We start from the raw sequence: 14,171 nt of genomic DNA on the forward strand, positions 1-14,171 counted from the left end.
CACCCCTTGAATGTTTTTCAGCATACCGTTTTTCTTTGCAAGGTCATCTAGAGGAAATTGATGTATCTGCCCCTCATTTACTTTAACCCACATGAAGCAATGTAATAAAACATAAACTAAAACAGGAAAAAACAGTAAATATTGATAAATTTAAATGGTAATACCTGCCCTAATTGCTTACATGGAAATCCATTTTGCATTGAAAAGAGGCAAAATTATTTTGTTGCAGAACACAGATGCTTTGATTCTGTTATTAACCTTGGATGTACCAAGACAGGTAAAAATATAGCATTTTATGTTTGCCTATAACAGCTACAATGAATAAAGCATAATTAGGTTTTATTGACTCTTACATTTTTCAAAACAAGGCAAGTTTCTGGTGATTTGTTACAGCAACTTCATCATATAAGGGCTGAAGTAAAAATGACCAAGTCTTGCAGCTATACATTCCATGTGGACTGAGGTGGTATAGACGTGCAAGAACATATGTAACAGAAAATTACAGGTTATCTTTTTTGCACTGATCTTAGTGGAAGTAGAAAATTAAATATAACTGGCTAATTTTATTTAATTTCCAGGACCATGTGTGGGATGCTTCTCATTACTTGGTGCAGCAGGTCTTCAGCAGCTTGACAGAAATGTTTACTGGAACCAGGGAAATTCAGGTAATTTCACTATCTGCAGTGATACTACTGAAGAATAGATGCCTGAATGGTCCAAGCTTAAGAAGCTGTTTGATTTTTTTTTATTGCAATACATAGAAACAATACAGAATTTTTTAAAATCCAAACATCCAAAACATGTACCTAATAATCTGAATTATTTGCTGTAAGGATTTTTCCGCATGTATACTTCATAAGATTATAGCGACAGCAGGCAAATGTATCCCCCTCTGCCAGCTGCAGTACTAAATGTGAACAATGTTGGAGATAATCTTTATTTTCAATAACAGATTCAAAAAATTAATGGAAGTCATGGGTCTGAGAATTGATGGTGTATGTTTTGCAACAACATTTAAGCCATTGCTGTATATGCAGTCCTGCATCTAGAGAAACACACAAGTTCCTGGAACTGTGATTGATCCCTATCCAGACCTGTTTCACGGTGCTGTTGCTTGAAAATAGCTAATGTTGGGCGGCAGCCCCTCTTTCTTTAGTGCTGTTTTAAAATGAACCTGTATTGTCTAATTCTTGCTTTGGCTGTTTTATAACTTATGGATCAGCGTCCTGATTACAGATGCATAATCATATCCAGTTCAAAATTCTTTTACATTTTCACTTCACCCTTTGCTTCCTTTGTTTGCTTTTCCTAAACTGTAGTCTTTTTTTTCCCCTCAAGTGTCTTGGTGATCAAAGATAAGGTTTGCCAATCAATCAATTTTTATTTACTCGTGGCTTTATCAAAATTGTAATGTAAGCTATCCTGAATTAATATCACGTTAAAAAAAAATCACAAATACTTCAACATTCAAGGTACTAATGGCATTATTAACCCAGATATGTCTGTCTATCTATGATTGAGGTAAGACCATGTATATGTGTAAATTACAGGGGCATGAAGGCCACTTACTTCATTGTCTCACAGGCACAGGTTCCCAAGAAAATTTTAGGTAAATCCTTTTGGTTTGCATGGCCAGTTTCTTAATGAGTCATTTCAGGTTAGTGTTGACTCTTCCATTTTCTTCCACAGATATTGCCTGATGGCTAATATTTCTAACATTTTCTGCATTTATTGTTTTAGTTGTGTTCCATTTAAGAAAATCTTTAAATGATTGCAGGGTCCCTTTTTGGTCCACTAATTTATACCTGAAACATGCCCAATTCCACATATACTGGATGTACCATTATCTAATTCTTCAACAAATTGAAATAAAGTAAGCAGGTTCCTCACCAAGACATGCTGCTGTTTCTGTCAGATAAGCTGCAATTGCCATTCAATTTGATAGCCTGGTGTTCACCTTCTGCTAATTTTAGTCTCTTTCAAGCTATATAAAGCACTGGCTGCTAATTCTGAGACCAGACTGGCTCAACTCCACACTAAACAGTACACATTTCACCTGACCCATTTGGAATAAAAGCATTTTAACTATTTTGTAGTGTGACATAAAATTGATCTCCAGTTATTTTTAAGTTTACAGTTGTAGGCTTGTGGAGGTATGGATTGGCATGTAATCAACACATCACTTGTGATGAAAATGTTGCAAAATTCTGTTAGCTGGTTCAAGATTACTCGCATTAAAATCAGGGTGAATATGAAACTAGGAAATGCTGAATTTTCAGACCAAAGTTACAGTTTTAATGTAAACCTTTCCATTCTGCTTACATTTCTCAGTTTTAGTGTAAAACTCTAAAAGCGAAGTTTCCCTATTTGAATAGAAATCCAGTTTTTCTTTTTCTATGTATACTTTAAATGTCCCTTACAATTTTTGCTTAGAAAAATAGTTAATTTTCGCAAACTCAAAGCTGCGGTTAAAATCATAACTACTTTAACAACTTAATTTCAGACTCTACATGCAGTATCTAGAAAAGTGTAATTGCTTACAATTCTTGCGCATTAAATCCAGTATGCTACTTTCCATTCTTTGTGAAAACTGTCATTTATGTATCAGGAATCCATACAGATAACCTTTTGCATCACAAAATCACTTTTGCAATATATTTTGTATTTAAGAAAATTATGATTTATGAATTGTTGTAAATGGTTTTTACAGCTTTAGGATACACATAGTGAAGATTTCAGTTCTAATGTAGTCTTGAGCTTTACATATGGTTTCAAAGTCACAGTATCTCTGAGGGTCAGTGTGGACTTGTTGGGCTGAAGAGCCTGTTTCCACACTGTAGGGATTCTATGACTCTATGATAATGAGCAAAAATGGCATATTGAACCTCAAGGATAAATATCTGACATTATCGCAAATGTTTTTAATTTATTTCCATCACAAATAATCTTTAATTGGTCAACTAAGTTTTTGTTTTAAAGTCATTAATAATCATGCGCTACAAGTGAATTGTTGTTTTAATCATGTCATTTGACTCATTTTTTTATCTTAAGGACTGGCTGACACAAAGTGCGCGATTGATTTCAAAATCAGGAAGTTCAGTGGAGTGGGTGACGCCACTTGGGCTACCAATTGTACAGCCATACCACAGGACCAGGACTACATTAGTAAGTACTGAGCAAACACATAACTACTGTTTGGTAAGTTACTTGTATGTCTGACAAACTGATCTGCCACTCAGTTGAATCATAGCTGCTGTGTATCTCAACTGCATTCACCTATGTTGGTTCTGTATTCCTTAGTTAACAAAAATCTGTTCCAGTTTTGAATTTTCAATTGGCCCAGCCTTGATGGCTTTGTTTGGGAAAGATAGCATTACAGATTTCCCTTTCTCTTTCTATGAAGAAATATTTCATGATATCACCCTGAATTTCAGGTATTGACTTAACTTCAAGATTGTGTTTTATTTTTCTGAACTCCCAAAATCTGTGGAAATAGCCTCTCTCTCTCTCTATCTAACCAGTCAAAGTCTTTTAATTTTAAACAGGTCAATTTGATCATCCCTTGATCTTTTAAATCCAGTGGAATAAAGAATTATTCTATCAAACTTCCTTGTTTAATCCTTGGATAGAGTTATTGATGTGAAACAAGTTCCAGTATTATTGAATGGAGTTTTCATCTTTCAACCATGTTTAGTGGGATCCCATTAAGGCCATTTTGCCCTTTCTTTTAGGGAAGGAAACCTACTGTCCTTATCAGTTCTAGCCTACATTTGATCATGGAAATGTGATTGACTGTTAACTATCCTCTGAAATAGGATCAAGGAGCAGAACTAAGCCATTCTGCTTAGGTTGCTCCATAGTGCATAAGATTATGACTGATCTAATTGTAACCTCCACATTCCCATCTATCCCTGATAACCTTTCACCACCTCGACTGACTTAAGAATCTATCTACCTCTGCCTTAAAAGGTTGTGAGTTTCTGCTTCTGCCATCTTTCAGAAAATGATATATTCGGTCACTTGTATCAAGGGAAATTAGGGATGAGCGACAAATGCTGGCTTTGCCATTGACACTCATTTCCCCTTAAGTTCCAAGTCAGGTTAGGAGTGCTGTATTTTTCCACAAATGTAGCTGAGGTGTTTTTTTTTAATAAAGAATGACAATTGTGTAAATCTGAAAAATTGACTGACTGGCCAGTAGCTCTCATTTTTCAAATTGGTCTGCTGTTCTCCAATCCTCAAAATATTCTGTTCTTACTATACAGTCACAGATTAAGGTTTTTTGATGCTTTAAAATTTTCCAAAGCTTTTGTCCATTTTCAAATCACAGTGGACAGCCCTATTATTGCTACTTTAATACCAATATAAGAAATAAGAGCAAGAGTAGACCATTTTGCCTTTCAAGCCTGCTGCAGTAATATCATTGTTGATCTTCTGCCTCAATGTCCCCTTTCCTGCATTAACCCCATATCCTCTCAATATTCTTTCAATACAGAAAAATGACCAATGGCTTCCTTAAGTATACACACCAATAAGCATCCATGGCTCACTGAGGTAGAAAACCCTTTGCGAAAGAAAGTTCACCTCATCTCACTCCTAAATGGTCGACCCCTTATTCTGAGATTGTAATCCCACGTGTTAGATCTCCCAGACAAGGGAAGTGTTTTCTCAGCAGGTATTCTGTAAAGCTGCTTTAGAATCTTTTATGCTTCAATTTGATCATCTCATTCTTTTAATCTTCAGGAAACGTAGACCTAGTCTATTTGATTTGATTTGATTTATTGTAGTCACATGAACCTAAGTACAGTGAAAAGCTTTGTCTTGTGAGCAGTACAGGCAGATCATAGCAAACAAGGACATACAGATCATAGGGTGTTTAGACCGAGCAAGGCATACAAGGTTACGCCTGCACAGTAGGTGCACAGAACCAGATCAACATTATTTGAAGTTAGAGAATCCATTCAGTAGTCAAATAACAGTAAGGAAGCTGTTCTTGAACCTGTTGGTGTGTGTGTTCAAGCTTCTGTATCTTCTGCCTGATGGAAGAGGTTGGAAGAGAGCAATACTGGAGTGGGAGCGGTCTTTGATGGCAGCCTTTCCACAATGAGAAGTGTAAATGGAATCCATAAATGGGAGGTTGGTGTCTGTGATGGTCTGGGCTGTGCACGCAACTTTCTGTAGCTTCTTATGGTCCTGGGCAGAGCAGTTGCCGTACCAGCCCATTATGCACCCAGCTAGAATGCTTTATATGGTGCATCTGTAAAAGTTGGTGAGGGTCCTTATGGACATGCCAAATTTCCTAAGCCATCTGCGGAAGAAGAGGCGACATTGTGCCTTCTTGACTGTCACATCTACGTGGGAGGTCCAATGGTCCCGAACACGTTATTGGTTATTGTTACTCCCAGAAACTTGATGCTTTCGATCATCACCACCTCAGTTCTGTTGATGATGATAGGGGCGTGTCCTCCTCGTTTCTTCCTGATGTCAATGACCAGTTCTTTTGTTTTGCCGACGTTGAGAGAGAATTTGTTATAATTGCGCTATGACACCAAGCACTCTATCTCCTTCCTGTATTCTGACTCATCGTTGTTTGATATCCGTCCTACCATGGTGGTATCGTCAGCAAACTTGTAGATGGCATTCGTGCAGAATTTGGCTACACGGTTGTGGATGTACAGGGAGTACAGTAGGGGACTGAGAGTACATCCTTGTGATGCGCCAGTGTTGAGGATTATCGTGGAGGAGGTGCTGTTATCTGTCTTCACTGAGTCTACTTAGTTTGTCCTCAAAATATAGTCCCCATACCCTTCTATGTTTCATGATCTTATCAATCAAGATCTGACAAAAATCTAGAAATAAACTTGTTTTCAGACTGAACAACTCATATCTATTTATTGAAAATATTAAATATGATTATAATTTGATTGGTATTAGACTCAAATAGTTGGTAATCTCTGACGTACTTTGTTTCAAGTGAGCTTGCTTCTGAACCTATTAGGTTTAGATTCTTCTTTCTGGTGATGTTTCTTGAGCAACGTTGTTATTCTGTAAATTGCAGTTAATGAAAAGAACATTTCTTTCACACATTGCTTGTCTTCAGTGGTGTCTGTATAATCTAATGATTACAACATAATCATTGATAGTTTAATTTGAGAAGTGCAGAAGGTCTCAGTTAGACATGATTTTAATATTTGTAAAATGCTCCATTTATAGACTGATAGTTCTGCTGAGATACACTGGAAAAATATCAACAATTCTCAAGAGTTGCTCACAATTGTCTGGAATCATCAGGTCTGAAAACCTGATCATTTTGTTTAGTTAGAAATTTGCAAACATTAATTGTGGACTGAAATATAATAACTGTAATCCTTTTCCTCTGTGTAGCGTGCATATTAGAGGGAGGGTGAAAAAAACAAAATTTAAACCAGTAGGCTTTAATTCCACTACAACACTGTACAAAAATGAATCTATATTTTACTGAGCATTCGATTGTATTTACAATTTGCAGCATAAAATGTGTGGATTGACACTTGAGACTTGTAATCTTTGTAATACTCTTGTGCTGCCACTGGAAGAGTGGAAACTTATTTAGTTACTTTACCCATGTCATCTTAGTAATTTGGAAAATCACACATTAAAAATTAATCTAATGGGATCACAAGAAATTAAACTTGCTGAAGCATAAGCCGTAACTTTTTATCCTGGATGTATCTTGCACTAGGAGGCAAGAAACAGGCTTGAAAAATGGGAGACTACAGCCTGAAAAATACTTGTTGTTTGGTAGGACCTTCATTAGAAGCCACACGCACGGTTAACTGGCAGTCTTGTGGGCTGTTGTGGTGCAGTGGTAGTGTTGATACCTCTGAGCCAGGAGGCCTGGGTTCAGGTCACACCTACTGTAAAGATGTGTAATAACGTCTCTGAACAGGTTGATTAGAAAAAATCTTAACTGTCAATATTGGTTCTCAGACCAAGCATGTTGACTGTTTGGTCAGAGTGTTCAGCAGAAGTTAGCAGATTCCATGAGCCTTTTTCTCCTCAGTGACAAAAGTGCAATCTTTATTTATATGTATTCCTTTCACCAACATGAAAAAGGGTCCTCTGTGTTCACGTATGTAGCTTCCAGCATACACAAATCCACTGCATGTTCAACTTTTCACTTAAATCGGTTTCCAGTGCATTTCTTGGCACAGCCCATGTTAGTTAATATGATGTCCAATAGTAGGATCGCATCTAATGGTGGACACACTGTTCAGAGGCATGCTCTTGTTGAGCATGATTGGCATGCTGCTCGCTGTGAATGATCGATGGGATGTATTATTTTATACGGTCTGCAGGTTGTTTTTTTGAAAGTGCAAGACAGAATAATCATCAGTGGGTGGGGTCAGGCTTACAGATACCCAGAGGACTTTGTTTTTGCTTTCAGTTTTTTTTTGCTAGTTGCTACAGCAGACAGCTAGAGTTCTTCTGCTGTTAGGCTGAAGACTTAGACAGCTTTCCTGTTAGAAATCAGAAGGGGCAGATTGTTTCTGTGTTTCTTTCCACTAGACTGGAGAGAGACAGTATGTGAGAATAATAGCTGTTTTGCTGCATGTATTTTGCCAAAGGGTGTGTTTATGAGATGCTGCCTATATTAGAACAGTTGATTAGTGCTTAAATAAGACATTGTCTTGTTAAGTATGTCAATAGAGTAAAGTTGTACCAATTCTTCACTTTGCATTTTAATTGCAATGTAATAATAAAGTGTGCTTTGATTAAGAGTTTAGTGGTGGATTAATCGAATCATATCTGGAAAACAGTGCCTTACACTTAACTTGCCTTTAAAATTAAAGTTTGGGTCTAGGCTATCTCCATAACATATTTTGGGGGAGGCTGATCTGGTGTCTGACACGTGGTGAGGAGATGGCTAGGGTTTAAGTAGCCAATAACATTCACCTTAGTGAGTAGAACTGAAGGAATCCCAGCAGGTATATAGACTATTGAATGTAGACTTTCAATAAATAGTAGTACAGAGCCTTTGGCAGATTTTCCAATTAATACCTCAAGGAAACCTGCATCAATAGACTTTATCAGATTTAAACGACCCGTTAATCTTTACTCTCCAGGAATATTATGTAAATTTGAATTTTTTAAATTCATTCAAGGGATGAGGGTGTTGCTAGCTAGGCCCAGATTGATTGTAGTTCCCTAATTTCCTAGAGGGCAGTTAAGAGTCAATCACAATGCAGTGGATCTGGAGTCACATGTAGACCAGACTTTAGTGAATCAGATGGGTTTTTCTGATAATTAACAATAAATGCATGGTTGTTAGACTCTTAATTCCAGATTTTTATTAAATTCAAACTCTACCATCTGCCATGCAGGACTCGAACCCAGGCTCCCAGAACATTATCTGGGTCTCTGGATTAACAGTTCAGCGATAATACCACTAAACCGTCACTTCCCCGTGAGTTCAAATGCCTGGACTTCTTTAATTTTAATTTAAGTATTAGCAGAGGTTTTACCAAACGTAAGGTTTGCTGTTCTGACTTCCTTTTGAATTTAAAGAAGTCTGTCCAAGTAGCAGGTTGCATTTGACCATGTAAATATGCGCATACTGTACTTGAATTTATCACCTCAAAATTATCACCAATGTTAAATTGCCTTTCTCTGACGAGTTACAATCATTCCTGATTATTCAAGATGCTGTATTGTTTTATCCAATAAACTGCAATACTGCAAACTGTGTGCACTCATTAAGGCTGATGTGGAGTTCTGTCACACTCTTGAATTATGCTTGTAGCTTTAGGGAGTCAGGAAATGAGTTACTCACTCCAGAATTCCTAGCCTTTGAACTGCTTTTGTGGCTTCAGTACTTATGTGACTGGTCTATTTAAGGTTTTGATCAATGGTGACCCCTAGGGCAGCAATGCCAATTGCATTGAATATTAAGCAAAGATATTTCTTGGTGAAAATGACATTGCCTGGCACTTGTGTGGTATGGACGTTGGTGCTCACTTATCCACCCAAGCAATAGTATTGCATGCAGTGACCTATTGTTTCTGTGTCTGATCTGCAAATGATGCTGAACACTGCAGTAATTAGTATGCAAACTCATATTTGACATAATGATGGAGGGAAAGTCATTGATAAAACAGCTGAAGATGTTAGGTTGTGGACTGCCCTGATGGACACTGTCAGTGATTGCCTGAGGCTGAGATAATTAGCTTCCAACGACCACAATTGATGTTTAAAAAATCTGAACTTATCTGCTCTATATGTGGTTCAGTTTATAATAGCAATATATTCGTCATCCATGCTGATTAGACAAGCCCAGGTTCATTTCTTGATCTATGAAGAGTTGAATGATCTCATCCAGTGTAAGATCAGAGCATGTAATTGGCTTGGTTTAAGAAGAAAATTAGCAAATATTTCTATCCCTGATTATATATTTTTGTTGTTTATCCAAACTGAAGACAGCTCCTGATCTGGCAGTATTTCCCCCTACGGTGGAGTGGCTCATGTAAGTAGGCGTACATAAAAAGGAAGCATCACCTTTTCTCAATGAAGTGCTCCGTATCCATGGAATTAAAAGAATTTAAGAAAGAGCAGAGATTCAGCCCACCTTCACTCACAACTCAACAGAAAACCAGTTCTTCACTCACACACAGATACAGACAGTCGCATGTGGGCAGATACACGTACCCACCCTATATCCTAAGGGCTCTTGAACTTCCTAAGATTTTGGTCAACACCATTCATGCTGACCATTTACCCAGTTCCAATTAGTCTGTCTTTTCAATTTGATTGGAACAGCTGACAATCTAAAGACTAAATTTTTATATGGTAATGGCTCGAATATTTTTAATAACCTTACTTTCATCTTTAAGAAAAGCTAAAGTGATACATATATATGGTTAGCTTTTTCTTCCTTGCCTTCGTTAAATGCTTTAAAAATCTCCATAGGTTGGATGAGGCTTAGTTCTATCTAGTCTGTATCCTCATGTCGAGGCAATTTAATGATACCGACTAGATTTCAAGGACACATGAATGTGAAAGATAGAAATGTAGTCAGTTCACAAGGGCAAGTGTTGAGAATAATTTGAATGGGAAAGCAGTCACCAGTCTAGCTTTTCATAATGCTGAAGATGACATGACCGATCAATATATGTGCACGGAGTGTCGGTATAAGTGTATATTTTTGTCCTGCTAGATCCATGGGGTAGTTATTTAATGCTTATATAAAGAAGCCGTGTTCAAAAAAGCTACAGTATTAAATAGCAAAATAAAGCAGAAAAATTAGAGGTTGAAACATAGTTCAATTTATTAAACTGTCTTAACTCTGCTATATTGCAAGTTGTTAGTATGTCTCTTTTAAATCCTCCTCTGACCCTATTACAGTTTTTGTCTATTGTCACATGACCCAGATTTTTCTCCCAACAGTGAAGGAGCACCAGGTTTTGTTCACGTCGCTGATGGCTGTCTGTACAGTTTTTTTCTAAACATCTGTGTCAATTTCCTCTAACATCTCATCCAGTACATGACCTCCGTAAAGGAATCGCAGCCAATCAGATGGAAAATCCTACAGCAGCAGACACGAGGCAGCTATATTAGTAAATACCAATTGGATTTAAATCACATGCAGAGGCAAATTAAAAATTGGAAAAGATTGAATTAAGGAGGAGAGGTAAAGAGCCAAACCAAAGTATTTTTTAAACACTTCCGTAGCTGAATAACTTCTGAAAGAGTAAGTCTCAAAAACTTGTAAAATTAAGCTGTTATGCCAGAGAGATTTTGTCTATAGCAATAGAGCAGTAGAATGAGACGGACGAGATTGCATGACAGAACGCTACCTTAGAATGGATGGCCTAAATTGGTTCCTTTTGTGTCATAACTGGGTCTTTAACTAACTATTACTTACTTACTATGCCATTAAAAATTCACTTACTCCTGTATAGACAGGCCTAACCTTTTTCTGACCAGCTTTGTAGGGAACTAGTTGGCAAGTACTCCGTGTTTAAACCATTACAGCGGTTTCATTGTTGAGTCAATTGGCAAAAGCTATTTCAGTGCAACCCAAATTTGGAACAGGTTATCTGGTATTTAATTGCATATATGCCCAATCCAGATCCCCCTATTTAGGTAAGTGCTGTTAGTCTTGCACTATTCCTTTTGCAAAATTTGAGCTAATGTTGTAAGTTATTTCCTCCCATCCAGGAGCAATGTGTTAGTTTTCTTCCACTGTGATTTTCCACTGCGCTAAATGCAAATACTGTAGATAAGTGCCTGGATTTTTATCAAGCTAAAGTGGTTTTGAACAAATTAACAAAACCTACTCCATGAATTTTATGTTGGCTTCACACAAATATCTTGTGGTTGGTTGTAAATCTAATCTGTGATCTTTTTTGTATATGAGATAAATGATTGATTGTTAACATTTAACTTTATACTCGTTATGGTATTATTTGTGGGCCACTGCAGTGACATTTATAATTATAATAAGTATGAAAAGAATGCAAACACATTGACTCTTGTGATTCCAGTCCTCATCAGTTAGTTGCTTAAGAGCGACACCTGGACGCATAGCCCAGAAGAGCACAGATCATAAATGTGTCGAGAATGACATCTTGGTTGATCGGTTATGGATTGTTATGTTATGTTATGTTATGAGCATTGGAAGCTGCACAGGTGTGATCTGCGCAGGGAAATCTGTAATTTGTAGATTCCTAAGGGACTGATAACAACTGACTTTTTTTTTTGCTGGTATCCCTACTTCCAGAATGGTCATTTTGTGCATTGTAAATATTTTTTACCAGCAATCTAAAAGCCAGCTGTAATTATGATCAACACCTATTCAACTGCAGCAAAGCTAGGAATGCACCTATTATGCATCAGAGCATAACTCTGTTCACTTCAGTTCAGTAGTCTAAATTCCTGTCTCGTTTCAAACTCTTCTCGCTTGGATGGGACTGCAATGTCATTAAAGAACACCTATTTTCAGTTCTACTTGCTAGCATTATGGAAGGACAATGAAAGGGAGGATTGTGATGGTATATTGAAGTTTGCGAAGGCCATTCTCTGACTAGGTAAAGAACATTTAGAAGGGAGAGCATATCTGGGCAAGTTATGTGCAACAATGAAATTATACAGTGAGTCTGTTAGAAAATTGACTAATAGTTGGGAGCAACATGGAGAACCCAGGAGGGCATTCTTAGCTTAACATTCCAAATCCAAAGCTTCTCAAAGAAGCTGATCCATCATCCAAAAGCAAGGAAAAGAAGGCTGTGGTAGGATCAAGAATGAAAGGATACCCTGTTTGCATGGACTTTGCTTGCCACAAAAGGCTGGTCAGATTGTGCATGCAGGTTAGTGCAAAGCAGCCACCAGTTCTACAAAAGAAACAGTTCTCATCAGCAGGGAGTTCTTCAACCAGTATCCAAAGTAGCATTTGTTTTCGGAGATAGAAAAGTTTCTTTGTCATTAAGGATTCTAGCTAAAAAGCTTCTCTGGACACAAAAACCATTCCTTTACACAATGCACTAACCTGCATATACTGACTTTACCAAAGTGAAAGAAAATGTTGGAGCAAAAATGAAGTTGTGATCCTGAATCCATGAAAATTGCATTAGCATCTATTTTGTGACAATCTGTGTTATGTTTTAAATGTAAAATATTTTGTTGCACTGAAGGCTATCCATAGATGTAATTTGAGTTTCTCATAGCTTTGTACTGTGTTGTATGTTTTAGCATGCAAGTTATTGGGGCATCTCAAAAGTTGTTTTTTGCAGGTCTGTAATTTCATAAATTTCTCCTTCTTGAAATTCTATTTTAGTACCAGTAGGGTACTTTGCTGAATAAACTAACCCAGGACCCAAACAGTGATGCTAAATTCATAGCTGGGATTTTGTAATGCCTGATGCTGTGTTTTTGGCATTAGTGCGTCATTATGTTGTATAATTGTTCACACTTCTGTTGGCAGAAAGTTAGCATCTCCGTTCACTCAGGTCCAAGTAATTTACGCTGACGTTTTCTGGAGGTCCTGATCCTGTAAGCAGTTTAAATCCAGCATTTCACATGCTGTTATGTAATGTGTTCAAAAACATTCATGAGCAGTTAGCTTATTGAAGTGAAACAACTAGTCAAAATCGTTTTTTTAAAGAAGCTACTAATTACAGTAAACTCTTGTCAGCAGAAGGTGCATGGACAAGAATTTTTATCACATAGACGGCATTTTAAGAACATACTAAACAGTGCTCCCTTTATTAAATACTTTGTGTTTATGTATTAGTCAATTTTCTAAGAGTATCTTTTTTAGCAAAAGTAGGGGTTTAGCTTTTATATGAGAAACACTTTTAGAGAGGTTGAAGTCCACCCTCTCCCATAATCTCACTATTACAACTGCCACATCAGAGACTTCCAGCCAATTCCGTAACACTAACAGAGCCAAATATATTTTTATTTATAAGTAATGGATAACTTTTATGCCAACATACGTTAACTCTTCACACTGAATTCTGAATTAGTTCATCAAAAGCCAAGGTCATATACACAGTTTCACAGTTTTTTACACTACAGAAAATAATACTACTTAGCAAAACATCATGCGCTGAAGCTGTATTAAAATCCAAAATATCACCATCTTTCTAATGTTCAGAACCAAATAACTCATTCCAGTCTGCTGCTTGAATTATATCATAATATGAATCATCAACGTCATCTTAATTAGCATTCACAACATCATCTTCTGTGCCATTGAGTATATCGGATAAACTATGTTTGTTGATTGATTTGACAACAATCTCCATTCTGATTACATGATAACCTGAAAACTTGCTCATATTGGAGCCCATATGTTTTACCGTACAATTTTTTAGTTGTCTTGAATATCTGTTTTGTGTTAGAGTGAGCTGTGATGTTGAACCTTTGAGCTGTGTGTGAATTGTAGAGCATGGTTTTAATTTAAGGATTATATGAAAAGAGAGTAAATGATTGGTTACATCACTGTCCGTAGTTACCTTAACACACACTTTAAAAAGTGTTTCTTTCTTTAGAATTTTAAAACGTAACAATGGAGTATCATTATGAATTATATTTTCTGCTTTATTGAACATTTCACTTTTTATGACTATTATTCACAAAGGGGAAGAAAAATGCTTTACAGTATATGAAATCTGTAACATGAGCATGAAAAC

General features: G+C 36.8%; 1 protein-coding gene across 3 annotated transcripts in view; it reads left to right on the top strand.

The window, feature by feature from the left end:
* The window catches only part of polrmt (polymerase (RNA) mitochondrial (DNA directed)), a 105,978-nt gene that overhangs the window by 72,707 nt on the left and 19,100 nt on the right, over positions 1–14,171 (top strand). For all 3 annotated transcript variants that reach the window (XM_048614137.1, XM_048614139.1, XM_048614138.1), the window contains 2 exons: positions 579–665; positions 3,052–3,165. In XM_048614137.1, coding sequence (XP_048470094.1) covers positions 579–665; positions 3,052–3,165 — 201 coding nt within the window. The remainder of the gene's footprint in view (positions 1–578; positions 666–3,051; positions 3,166–14,171) is intronic.

Source organism: Rhincodon typus, chromosome 29, assembly GCF_021869965.1.
Source record: "Rhincodon typus isolate 14 chromosome 29, sRhiTyp1.1, whole genome shotgun sequence".
NCBI lineage: Eukaryota > Metazoa > Chordata > Chondrichthyes > Orectolobiformes > Rhincodontidae > Rhincodon > Rhincodon typus.